Source organism: Aquarana catesbeiana, linkage group LG08 (genome assembly GCF_042186555.1).
Source record: "Aquarana catesbeiana isolate 2022-GZ linkage group LG08, ASM4218655v1, whole genome shotgun sequence".
Taxonomy (NCBI): domain Eukaryota; kingdom Metazoa; phylum Chordata; class Amphibia; order Anura; family Ranidae; genus Aquarana; species Aquarana catesbeiana.
Genome location: NC_133331.1, coordinates 256,739,270 through 256,753,250, shown reverse-complemented (window position 1 = coordinate 256,753,250; position 13,981 = coordinate 256,739,270). Strand labels below are relative to the sequence as shown.

At 45.7% G+C, this 13,981-nt stretch overlaps 1 protein-coding gene across 2 annotated transcripts in view; it reads right to left on the bottom strand.

Annotated features, from left to right (window-relative positions):
- LOC141106351 (matrix metalloproteinase-9-like) overlaps positions 1–6,147 on the bottom strand; it is an 81,228-nt gene extending 75,081 nt beyond the window's left edge. For both annotated transcript variants that reach the window (XM_073597066.1, XM_073597067.1), the window contains exons 1-2: positions 6,082–6,147; positions 3,285–3,314 (exon numbers count right to left, since the gene is read on the bottom strand). In XM_073597066.1, the coding sequence (XP_073453167.1) occupies positions 3,285–3,314; positions 6,082–6,118 (67 nt within the window). In that variant the 5' untranslated portion in view covers positions 6,119–6,147. The remainder of the gene's footprint in view (positions 1–3,284; positions 3,315–6,081) is intronic.
- Between the last annotated feature and the right edge of the window lie 7,834 nt (positions 6,148–13,981).

The following is a 13,981-nucleotide window of genomic DNA, read 5'->3' as shown; positions in this document are numbered from 1 at the left end:
ACTTGTGTGACAATAGTATATGCTATATTATTTTTTTTATTTGCTAGGTTTTTTCCCATGAAAGTGGAGTTACACTTTATCTCTGTGACACTAGAGAGACAATGGTACAGGTAGTGTATTTATACAAGGTTAATTACAGTAAGTGACGTGGAAGGTACTTGGAAAAGCTGGCTTTCATAAAGAGATGGAGAAACCACCACCATAGACAATAACCACTTGCCGCCTGGGCTATAGCCGATATATGGCTATAGTGCAGCATTCCAATTCTGGGATGATGTCCCTGGACGTTCTCCCACGTGCGTGCCTCCTGTGCGCCCACTGGGGTGCGCATCGGGCACGCTTTGTGACTGCTGTGTGCCTTGGACACAGCAGATCACAGATCAGGCTAAAGGGCCAATCATAGTGGCCCTTTACCATGTGATTAGCTGTGTCCAATCACAGACTTGCCTGTTATTGTTTCTAATTTCCTCACACAGAGACAGCATGTGAGGAAAGGATAGACAATCTGTGGGTGCGGAGTAAGTATATTATTTACACTGATAATCAGTGCCCTGATCATCAGTGCAGCTCTATCAGTGCCCATAAGTGCAGTTTATCAGTGCCAATCAGTGCAGCCTTATCAGAGTCCATCAGTGCAGCCTTATCAGTGTCCATCATTGCCCATCAGTGCAGCCTTATCAGTGCCCATCAGTGAAAAATTAAAAGTACTTCCCGTATATACTTGAGTATAAGCTGACTTTTTCAGCACATTTTTTATGCTGAAAAAGCCCCCCTCGGCTTATACTCGAGTGAGGGTCTCGAGTGAGGGTGCAGCCTCACTGTGCCCATCTGCAGCTGTACCTTTGATAATTTAAACAGCGGGTGATAACTTATACAGCGGGTGGGAGGCACCCGCTGTATAAGTTATCAAAGGTACAGCTACAGAGGGGCACAGTGAGGCTGCAGATTGGCACAATGATGCTGCAGATGGGCACAGTGAGGCTGCAGATGGGCACAGTGAGACTGCAGATGGGCACAGTGAGGCTGCAAATGGGCACAATGAGGCTTCAGATGGGCACAGTGAGGCTGCAGATGGGCACTTATGATACATGTGGGCACAGTGAGGCTGCAAATGGACACATTGAAGCTGCAGATGGGCACAGTGAGCCTGCAGATGGGCACAGTGAGACTGCAGATGGGCAACAGTGAGGCTGCAGATGGGCATTGTTTACCCAGTAGCTGCTGCATTTCCCACCCTAAGCTTATATTCGAGTCAATACGTTTTCACAGTTTTTTGTGGTAAAATTAGATGCCTCGGCTTATATTCGGGTTGGCTTATACTCGAGTATATACAGTATTTTCAAAATGTTATAACAGAAACTAAAAAAAGGGAAAAAATAAATTAAATACCACCAAAAAAAGGTCCATCTGTCTCAAAAAATAGAAGGGATTTGCTGGCCTCACAAATCGGGATAAGTTGTATAACAGTGTACCATCATCCGGGTTTAATTTGGAACAGAAATTTTGGGAGCAAGGACCCCAACTCCAAGCTCTCCAAGCTAAAATGCAAGCAGACTATCACGTTACAAGTGAAAATGGATAAACAGCAAAAATACAGAACATGTATATAAAACAAAATGTATTTATACAACAATAGGGAAATATAAAAATACAAACTATATAAAGATGTGCACAGATAACATGGAATATCGACTAGTTTCGCGGGAAACCCGCTTCATCGGGAAATGTATCTGTGGATAAAATACAATACAATCAAATATATATATTTTCAAAGGAAAAGGTATGGAAAGTAATGCCAGGATATGGGGGGGGGGGAGGACGCAGAGAAAAATTTGTAAACAGATGTAAGGGGCTGCTTACCCATGCTGAGGTGCAAACAGAGTATGGATATTTCTCAATCTACCCTTATCGTCACCATCCAGTTATAACCTGGTTTCCCTGGAATACTTTTCTTTTTCAATCATCATCACCCTTTTCCTCACTTTTTCCATTTCTTTGATTGCATCCCCCCTTTTCTTCCCTCTCCAGCTTAGTCTCTTGGTACTGGATCCCTTCTCAACCCTTCCTGGTCCTTTCCGTCTCCTGGTGCTTCTACACACTCATCCTCACTGTTTGGTCCATAGACATATAACGTATATGCTATATTCATGTATACCCCTTCATTACCCATTTAGACGTTTGCCCCTTTGCGGTCTTATATGTGTCTCCCCCAGTCGCCGCGGGAGACCCTGCCGGGTCTGGCCTGAACTCTGTTTGCACCTCAGCATGGGTAAGCAGCCCCTTACATCTGTTTACAATTTTTTTTCTACTCCCCCCCCCCCCCCCTCATATCCTGGCATTATTTTCCATACCTTTTCCTTTGAAAATATATATATTTGATTGTATTGTATTTTATCCATAGATACATTTCCCGATGAAGCGGGTTTCCCGCGAAACTAGTCGATATTCCATGTTATCTGTGCACACCTTTATATAGTTTGTATTGTTATATTTCCCTATTGTTGTATAAATGAATTTTGTTTTATATACATGTTCTGTATTTTTGCTGTTTATCCCTTTTCACTTGTACCGTGATAGTCCGCTTGCACTTTACCTTGGAGAGCTTGCAGTTGGGGTCCTTGCTCCCAAAATTTCTGTCTTAAAAAATAGATAAAAATGTTGTTTGGGCATAGTGTTGTCATTCAAAATGTGACAGAACTGCAGGCTGAAAATGGGCCTGGGCAGGAAGGGGGTGAAAGTGCCAGTATTGAAGTGGTTAAGACTCCCATGTAACACACTGCACACATACAGTACACATCTGACCACTCAGTCTTTGTACAATCTCCTTTACATTTACCAAAACTATGTAATATGAGGACTTACCTAAATTATCCAACCAGGAAGGCCTTTGCACTATGTAGTTATTTGTGTAGCTAAAGCTGACCACATACTATACAGTCTAATTCTACAATTTCCTTTAAATCTACCAATATTTTTGTAGTGTAAGGACTCTCCAGTCTGGATACACATCAAATAGATTGTTAAGGTTTGTCTTCATGTTACAAAGTTTTGATAAATGTATGGCCCCCATTCACACCTTCGTGTTCTGGGAACATGTGCAGAAATGCACCAAAACATGCATCATACTTGCGGCACCAATAATTTTATCTAGAACCCCAAGCGCAGTTTGCAGAAAATACGCACCAATACAGAATAAATGTAGATGTGAATCCACAGACACATTTTAGAGGAGTTTAGTGCACATTCATTTTTATTATTTATAGCTCCTATAGACCGGTTCTCACCTTGAGATGTTCGCACTGCAACAAATCCCACTGCAATCAAAAAGCAGAGATCACAGTTTAGTTGATTCCAAAAATGTCTTTTAATATACCGACATATTTTAAAAACCTTAAAGTGGAACTTTAGTCAGAAAATTAAGTCCTGCTAGATGACTTCAGGCTGGCTCCTTTTGCAGGTATGGCTATGGAAAACATTCGATATAAGTGTCTATCAGTGGCAGCCCGTGCATTGTGGGTGCACGGGCGCCGCCCCCCATAACACCTCCGCCGCTCCCCTATCCATGTGCCTGGCCCCTTTCAGGATGCCAGACACATGGATTCCTATTGCGGGGGTGGGCGGGGGGAGTGTTTTTTAAAGCACCTGATTAGAGCTAGAGGCTCTAATAGGCTTCAAAATAGGGTATCTACAATGCCTCCCCGCCAATCAGGGGGGCAGGTCAGTGAAACCTGTTTCCTGATTAGCCAAAGCGCCAGGAGATGCTATTGGATGCCCAGCGTAGTGGAAGAGGAGATACTGGAGCCAGACCCGCCACTGCCCAGAGGACACAGCCAGCGAGGAGAGGAGGACACAGCCAGCGAGGAGAGGAGGACACAGCCAGCGAGGAGAGGAGGACACAGCCAGCCTGCCCATCGCATAGTAAGTGATGGACCGGGGGGTTAGCTAGCTGAGAGTGCCGCGAGTCCCGTGGCCACCCCTGGTGCGGGGGGGGGGGTGCATCAGTGTCACGCCACCACGCTGCCGGAGGGGGGGTAGTGCTGGTTGTTTGCTGCCCCCCTCCCCCTGAAGAAAAGCCCACCAGCCACCAATGGTCAGTTGCTCTACATTTTTAGGCATTTTTAGACACTGCCAAGTTTGTAGAGGCCGATCTGCTGACAGCCTTACAACGGAATTAAACCTTCCTATCCTTTAAAGCTAAAGAAGCTGTTTCTGTTTAATCTTCAACTGCCATGGTGCTGCACATGTGATCAGTTATGACGCCAGCCATTTGATGGTTTGACAGTTTGGTTGAGGACACAAGGAAATGTGACAGGTAGGAATCCTGGCATTCCAGGAATGTAATTGTTTTTAGAAACCGTTAAATCAATAGGTTTAGTTCTTCTGATTTACTGCTGTTCAGGGGCTCTGAGCTTCAGCAAAATGTCAGCCTCCAGCAAGAAGAAACAGGAGCAATGCTGGAGGTAATTTACTGCACACACTAATTTTGGTAGCATAAATATTAATGTGCAATGTATGTTCCTTGCTGAAGAAAAAGTTCTGCAAATCATTGCTAAGGGTTACTGGAGTATCCAACCATTACCCACTACCTATCCAAGTTCTACAATAAAGCATCAGAAAAAGCATACCCTTAGACTGTTTAATGAGCCTGAAGAGTGATTGGAACTTTGTGTTTTGCTGTGAGGAAACTACTGGGAAAGGGATCTAGGCAAACTACTTAGCAGCTCCTAAGGGGTTAGCACTACATCTATATCTTTTCATCTGTGTTGCAGCCCAATGCACTAAAAAACCTTTTTTTTCATTTAATGCAGCACTTCCCAATGCACAGCTGATTCCCATGCGTCCGATGTGATGTGCTGCAATTCAAACAAAATGAATGCCACCACAATGTACCACATATCATGCCTTACAATATGGCATAGGAGTGAGGCTAGACTTAGACTTCAGGCAATATCGGTATGCTAAAAATTAAATCTAAAGCCCCTGGATGTACCTTCTACAGGGTATATTTTGTTACTCTCCCCAGATCTGTCTGCTGTAATCTCCAAGATTGTCCCGTTATCCTGTTATGCCGTGTACACACGGGCGGACTTTTCGGCATCAAAGGTCCGACGGTCTTTCCAACGGACTTTCGAGGGACTATTGATGGACTTCCGACGAACTTTCGAACGAACGGACTTGCCTACACACAATCACACCAAAGTCCGACGGATTCGTACGTGATGACGTACACCGGACTAAAATAAGGAAGTTCACAGCCAGTAGCCAATAGCTGCCCTAGCGTCGGTTTTCATCCGTCGGGCTAGCATACCGACAAGTGGATTTTTTGACTCGAGTCCATCGGAAAGATTTGAAACATGTTCCAAATCTAAAGTTTGTCTGATTTTCGACCAAAAAAGTCCACTGCAGGTCTGATGAAGCCCACACACGATCAGATTGTCCAACGGATTCCTCCCGTCGGACCAGTCAGGTCGAAAAGTCTGCCGTGTGTACACGGCATTAGTCTCCTGTTTAGCACCTCATATAAATATATTTTTACCATGTATTAAGCTGATGAGCACCTACTAATGAACTCATACTAATATTTTAATGAAATAAAACCAGACCAAAAATCAAATTAATAACCATTTTCAACTGTAGTGGCAAAAAAATTAGCGGGATGGAATTTTTTTCTTGAAAGCACAAAATTGTTCTTGTGGCTTTAGTCTGGGGGGAAATTGTACATATTGTATTGCTGGGCCAAGCGTCTCCAAACTATGGCCCTCCAGTTGTTCAGGAACTACAATTCCCATCATGCCTAGTCATGTCTGTGAATGTCAGAGTTTTACAATGCCTCATGGGACGTGTAGTTTCGCAACAACTGGAGGGCAGTAGTTTGCAGATCCCTGTGGCAGTGGTCTGGGATTCCATTTAAATAGCAAGTCCAGATTACATTTTAAGGGCTTTCGGATTAAATTAGTTGACTCCATGGCAAGCTCAAATGCTCTAATGACCAATTTTTCTGAATTTTTTAGGTAAAGGTCTTTAACTGTTACCTAAAAGAGGGAAGACAGACAAACACATGAATTAAAAGCAATCACTTACAGATGAGCGCGAAGAAGATGATCCTCAGTGGATGCATTGTTGGCACTTCAAAAGAGAAATAAGTTCTGTCATGGCCCGGAAACTACCACCTATATATATATATATTATCACTGTACAGACAATCCAGATGATGGCTCCATCCTGTCTTCTTATCTCACTCATGCAGAAGGAACTTATATTACATATGATAGGATACAGGACATGGCTGGGATACTGTACACCAAACTACCCAAAATGAGCAAGACTACTCTATAGTATGTCAGAAAATAAAACTGAAATTTTATTCAATATTATATACACATATTTGGGTAAGTCTATGGGTGAAAATAACACCATATTACAATGAATAATACTTACACAGAAAAGTAGAAGCAAATATTACTATTACCAAGCAATTACTATAGCTTTATTCATTTGTCACTTTTTATAGGTTTACATAAAAGCACCTAGTTTGTATATTTTGTTGAATGGGGATACCTATTATCACCTGCTGAGCACTGTATACACTATCATTATATCTTAGAAGGCATTATTTGCAGTCCATGTCTGGGCCTCATTGATACAGTCAAGTCACCTGTATACTTCACCTAATATTGGATGGCCATAATTTTTTCTATACCTTTGGCATGAACAGTAGCATCTAGTGGTAGGTTTTATTAATATCATGTTTGATCATAATGGAGTTGAAATGGACTTTAACTTTTGAGGATTATTATATATAGATATTTAATAAATTACTTTTTAGAGCGTGCGCTTTTGACACCGGTTCCCCCAGTAATACTCACTGGTTGGGTGTGTATGGGCCTTCTGCGTCAATGTTCTGACCTAAACTAAAGCATCTTTTTGGTAATAGAAACATAATGTGATGGTAGACAAAAAAAAAAACAAGTGGTTCATTTAGTCTGCCCCTATTTTTTTGTTATTTTGCCTTTTGTTTACTTTTTTGTATAGTTTGTCTCAAGCATGTTTGAGTCCACTTTCTGTTGACAGACTCACTGGCTCTCCTGGAGGTCTTTTCAAGCATCAACTATTTTTTTCAGTAAAATAATGCTTTCTAAGGCTAGTTTTAACCACTTCAATACCGGGAACTTTCACTCCCTTCCTGCCCAGGCCAATTTTCAGCTTTCAGCGCATGTCGCACTTTGAATGACAATTGCATGGTCATGCAACACTGTACCCTTATGAAATTTTTATCTTTTTTTTTTACACAAATAGAGATTTTTTTTTAGTGGTATTTAATCACCGCTGCATTTTTTAAATTTTTTTGCTAAACAAATAAAAAAAGACAGAAACTACAAAATTATTATTTATTTTTTTTCAAAATTTTCTGTTATTAATTTGGCAAATTTCTCCTCAACTGATGTGCGTTAATCAGGTTGCACTGATGGGCACTTATGAGGTGGCACTGATGGTTACTGATGAGGGTGCACTGATATGTGGCACTGATAGGCGGCACTAATAGACAGCACTAATGGGCACTGATAGACAGCACTAATGGGCACTGATAGGCAGCACTAATAATCAGTGCCTTGATAATCTGTATGAACATTCCTTGTCACACTTGCCGATTTACTGGCTCTTCTCTCCTCTCTCCTCGTGCTGTTACAGCGAGTAGGGAAAGGAATGCTGATAACCAGCAAGTTTGTTTACACGTGATCAGCTGTGATTGGACACAGCTGATCACATGGTAAAGGGCCGATGTGATTGACCCCTTACACCGATCTGTGATTAGCTGTGTCAGAAGGACCCAGCAATCACAGAGGGGAGCGAGCGGAGGCATGGTTTAGGGAGAACGTCCATGGATGCCCGCCTAGTCTTTCGGTTAAACTTTCCTCCTGCTAGTTTGAGGATCTCTGTCTGTGTTCTTGAGCTTGGATTCATATTGAAAATTCTGCCCCCCTTTACCCTATTTAACCCCTGCATTTAAAGGTTTCAGTTATGTCTGCTCTATCCTTTCTTTCCTCCAGACTGTACATACTAAGTTCCTAAAGTGTCTCCTGATATTTTTTAACCCGCAGACCTTACACCATTTTTGTTGCTTATTTCTGGAATTGTTCTATCCTATCAATATCTTTTTGTAAGTGAGGTCTCTAGAAATACAAACATTATTCTAAATTAGGTCTATTTAAAGAGCTATATAGGTCATTATTAGGGATGAGCTTCGTGTTCGAGTCGAACCCATGTTCGACTCGAACATCGTCTGTTCGCCCGTTCGCCGAATTGCGAACGATATGGGCCGTTCGCGCCAAATTCGTGTGGCGCGTCACGGCCCATAATTCACTGCGGCATCGCAGTGCATTGCTGGCTGATGATTGGCCAAGCATGCACTATGACCCGCATGCTTGGCCAATCACAGCGCCGCCTGAACAGAGAGCCGTAATTGGCCAAAGCCAAGGAGGCTTTGGCCAATTATGGCTCAGGGGATTTAGTACACGCCCCACACTATATAAGGCCGCCTGCACGGCGGCCCTGTGTAGTGTGTGTTCCGGCGTTCATTGAGAGAGAGAGAGAGAGACAGACAGTGACATTTGATTTGAGTTAGATAGATTAGTCAGAACAGTCAGTCAGTTAGCTGCACTTACAGTGTATTGTGTATATATATGCATCCCAGGTGTTGTATATATAAATATATATACACTGTATTCAGTTTAGCTAGATTCGTTCTTGTTATCTTCCTACTGACAGGCAGGCCTGTCTTGTTACAGTATTTACAGCTACCTGAACCAAATTACTAGTGTTCTACACAGTCCACAGTCAGGCAGCTAGACTATTTACAGTTAGTGCAGTGCGTCCTGCTCACAGTGTTCAGCTAAAACTACAAGTTAGTGGGGTGCGTCCTGCTCACAGTGTTCAGCTAAACCTACAAGTTAGTGCGGTGCGTCCTGCTCACAGTGTTCAGCTAAACCTACAAGTTAGTGTGGTGCGTCCACCTCACAGTGTTCAGCTAAACCTACAAGTTAGTGGGGTGCGTCCTGCTCAGAGTGTTCAGCTAAACCTACAAGTTAGTGCAGTGCGTCCTGCTCACAGTGTTCAGCTAGATCCGTTCCTGTTATCTTCTTACTGACAGGCAGGCTTGTCTTGTTACAGTATATACAGCTACCTGAAGAAAATTGCTGGTGTTCTTTTGATCCTATTAGTACCACAGTCAGGCAGCTAGACTATTTACAGTTAGTGCAGTGCGTCCTGCTCACAGTGTTCAGCTAGATCCGTTCCTGTTATCTTCTTACTGACAGGCAGGCTTGTCTTGTTACAGTATATACAGCTACCTGAAGAAAATTGCTGGTGTTCTTTTGATCCTATTAGTACCACAGTCAGGCAGCTAGACTATTTACAGTTAGTGCAGTGCGTCTTGCTCACAGTGTTCAGCTAAAACTACAAGTTAGTGAGGTGCGTCCACCTAACAGTGTTCAGCTAAACCTACAAGTTAGTGGGGTGCGTCCTGCTCACAGTGTTCAGCTAGATCCGTTCCTGTTATCTTCTTACTGACAGGCAGGCTTGTCTTGTTACAGTATATACAGCTACCTGAAGAAAATTACTGGTGTTTTTTTGATCCTATTAGTACCACAGTCAGGCAGCTAGACTATTTACAGTTAGTGCAGTGCATCCTGCTCACAGTGTTCAGCTAAACCTACAAGTTAGTGGGGTGCGTCCACCTCACAGTGTTCAGCTAAACCTACAAGTTAGTGGGGTGCGTCCTGCTCAGAGTGTTCAGCTAAACCTACAAGTTAGTGCAGTGCGTCCTGCTCACAGTGTTCAGCTAGATCCGTTCCTGTTATCTTCTTACTGACAGGCAGGCTTGTCTTGTTACAGTATATACAGCTACCTGAAGAAAATTGCTGGTGTTCTTTTGATCCTATTAGTACCACAGTCAGGCAGCTAGACTATTTACAGTTAGTGCAGTGCGTCCTGCTCACAGTGTTCAGCTAAACCTACAAGTTAGTGGGGTGCGTCCACCTCACAGTGTTCAGCTAAACCTACAAGTTAGTGGGGTGCGTCCTGCTCACAGTGTTCAGCTAGATCCGTTCCTGTTATCTTCTTACTGACAGGCAGGCTTGTCTTGTTACAGTATATACAGCTACCTGAAGAAAATTACTGGTGTTTTTTTGATCCTATTAGTACCACAGTCAGGCAGCTAGACTATTTACAGTTAGTGCAGTGCATCCTGCTCACAGTGTTCAGCTAAACCTACAAGTTAGTGGGGTGCGTCCACCTCACAGTGTTCAGCTAAACCTACAAGTTAGTGGGGTGCGTCCTGCTCACAGTGTTCAGCTAGATCCGTTCCTGTTATCTTCTTACTGACAGGCAGGCTTGTCTTGTTACAGTATATACAGCTACCTGAAGAAAATTACTGGTGTTTTTTTGATCCTATTAGTACCACAGTCAGGCAGCTAGACTATTTACAGTTAGTGCAGTGCGTCCTGCTCACAGTGTTCAGCTAAACCTACAAGTTAGTGTGGTGCGTCCACCTTACAGTGTTCAGCTAAACCTACAAGTTAGTGGGGTGCGTCCTGCTCACAGTGTTCAGCTAAACCTACAAGTTAGTGTGGTGCGTCCACCTTACAGTGTTCAGCTAAACCTACAAGTTAGTGGGGTGCGTCCTGCTCACAGTGTTCAGCTAAACCTACAAGTTAGTGGGGTGCGTCCACCTCACAGTGTTCAGCTAAAGCTACCTTTAGAAGGTTGGTGGTGTTCTCATACTACAGGCAGGCAGTTGATTTTGCTAGCTGCAGTATCAGTACATATATATATATATATATATATATATATATATATATCCCAGCTTAGTGCAGCTACAGGCCATTAGTATGTCTGGAAGGCCAAGAAGGAGAGGTAGACAGTCACAAGCCAATAAGAGAGGGCAAGCAGGCTCTGTGTCTAGTGCTGGTCGTGGAGACGGTGCATCCTCATCAGCACGTGGCCGTGGGACACGCTTGGCCTTTTTTTCGGCAGCTGGCCGTGTTGAGCCGCAACATGCGGAAGACTTGGTCGAGTGGATGACCAAGCCGTCCTCATCCTCCTCATCCTCTCTCACCCATGCCCAGGGTACTTTGTCTGGCAAAGCAGCGGCCTCATCCCTCGGCTCAATGTCATCAGTGACTCCTTCCCTAGCCCCACCATGTCCTCCTGAGGAGTCCCTCGAACTGTTTGACCACAGTGTTGGGTACATGCTCCAGGAGGATGCCCAGCGTTTGGAAGGCTCTGATGATGATACTGAGCTCGATGAAGGCAGTAACATGAGCACGAACAGAAGGGGTGCCCAAGAAGGACAGCAATCTGGCAGTCATGCTCCCGCTGCTGCAGCATACTGCCAGGTTTGCTCCAGTGATGAGGAGGGAGGGGATGATGAGGTCACTGACTCAACGTGGGTGCCTGATAGGAGAGAGGAGGAGGAGGAGGAGGAGGTGGCACATCATAAGGGCAGCACATTGACTGCATCACACCCCAAAGCTCCACATGTGCAGGGCGCTGCAGTCTCTGCGCGTTATTCAAAAAGTTCTTTGGTGTGGGCCTTTTTTGAGACGAGTGCATCAGATCGCACCGCTGCTATTTGCAACATATGTCTCAAGCGTATCTCGCGTGGCCAAAACATCTCCCGCTTGGGTACCACATGCTTGACCAGACATATGTTGACCTGCCATGCAGTTCGTTGCCAAGCGTATCTAAAAGACCCACACCAAAGAACAAAGAGGACCTCTCCTTGCTCCTCATCAGCTGAGATTTCCAACCCCACTATACCTTCAGTCCTCTCTGAGACCTGCACTGAGAGGAATGAAGGTGTAGAATTAGGTGTGTCACAGCCAAGTACTTGTGGGCAATCTGCTTTTGGTACACCGACGTCAGATTGTACCAGGCAAATTTCCCTGCCCCAGCTGCTGCACCGCCGAAAGAAGTTTGCTCCCAGCCATCCACATGCCCAGCGGTTGAATGCTAGCTTGGCAAAATTGCTAGCACTTCAACTGCTGCCTTTTCAGTTGGTAGACTCTGCCCCCTTCCGTGAGTTTGTGGAATGTGCGGTTCCTCAGTGGCAGGTACCCAAACGCCACTTTTTCTCACGGAAGGCGATTCCGGCTCTCTACCGGCATGTGGAAGGCAATGTCCATGCCTCGCTGGACAGGGCGGTCAGCGGTAAGGTGCATATTACTGCTGACTCATGGTCCAGCAGGCATGGACAGGGACGTTACCTAAGTTTCACGGCGCATTGGGTGACTCTGCTGGCAGCTGGGTTGGAGGTTGTTCCGCCACCACGCCTCCAAAATGCTAATGATTGTGACACACCTCTCTCCTCCACCCCCTCCTCTTCTTCTTCCTCTATGGCCTCCTCCTGTGCTTTGTCCTCGGAACCAGCGGTGCTCCGTAGCCATTCAAGGGGCTACGCAAGTACGCAGGCCAAAAGATGCCATGCGGTGCTTGAGCTGGTGTGCTTGGGGGACAGGAGCCACACTGGGGCAGAGGTTCTGTCAGCTCTGCAGGGGCAGGTTCAGAGGTGGTTGACGCCACGCCAACTTAAGGCAGGAATGGTGGTTTGCGACAATGGCACCAACCTCCTCTCTGCCCTCCGACAGGGACAAATGACCCATGTGCTCTGTTTGGCTCGCGTCCTTAACTTGGTGGTGCAGCGGTTCTTGGGCAGGTACCCGGGCTTACAGGATGTCCTGAGGCAGGCCAGGAAAGTCTGTGTGCATTTCCGCCGGTCATATAATGCCAGTGCTCGGCTGACGGACCTCCAAAAGGAATTTAACCTGCCCAAGAACCGCCTAATCTGTGACATGCCCACCAGGTGGAACTCAACGTTGGCCATGCTGCAGCGGCTGCACACGCAGCAGAGGGCCATCAATGAGTACCTGTGCGACTATGGCACCAGGACAGGGTCAGGGGAGCTTGTTTTTTTTTCCCCATGCCAGTGGGCCATGATCAGGGATGCATGCACTGTCCTGTCACCATTTGAGGAGGCCACGAGGATGGTGAGCAGTGACAGTGCATGCATCAGTGACACTGTCCCCCTTGTCCACCTGTTGGAGCACACGCTGCGTGGAATAATGGACAGGGCACTTGAGGCAGAACAGAGGCAGGAAGAGGAGGACTTCCTTAGCTCTCAAGGCCCCCTTTATCCAGACAGTGTTCCTGCGTGCCCGCCGATCACACAGGAAGAGGACGAGGAGGAGGAGGAGGAGGAGGAGGAAGATTGTGTCAGTATGGAGGTGGAGCCTGGCACTCAGCATCAGCCGCAGTCTTTAAGGGATCAGTCCCAAGAAACACATGGACTTGTACGTGGCTGGGAGGAGGTGGCTGCGGACCATGTCGTCCTTAGTGACCCAGAGGACTCCGGACCGAATGCCTCAGCAAACCTATGCTGCATGGCCTCCCTGATCCTGCAAAGCCTGCGTAAGGATCCTCGTATTCGTGGTATCAAGGAGAAGGACCAATACTGGCTGGCAACCCTCCTTGATCCACGTTACAAGGGTAAGGTTGCGGACCTTATCTTGCCATCGCAGAGGGAGCAGAGGATGAAACATCTTCGGGAGGCCTTGCAGAAAGGTCTGTGCAACGCGTTCCCAGAGACTGGGAGGTTACAAACTCCTGTTTCTGGACAACGTGTTGCTGAGGCTTCGGTCAGTCAAAGAAGGAGCGGTGGAGAAGGTGGCCGTCTGACCGATGCGTTCAGACAATTTTTTGGTCCACAGCCCCAAGGTATGATCGGTTCCAGCAACCATCGCCAGCGTCTGTTTTACATGGTGCAGGAATACCTAGGGGCAAGATCAGACTTGGACACCTTTCCCACCGAAAATCCTCTGGGTTACTGGGTCTTGAGGATGGATCACTGGCCAGAGCTTGCACAGTATGCAATTGAGCTACTGGCCTGTCCTGCATCCAGCGTTCTTTCGGAACGCACATTCAGTGC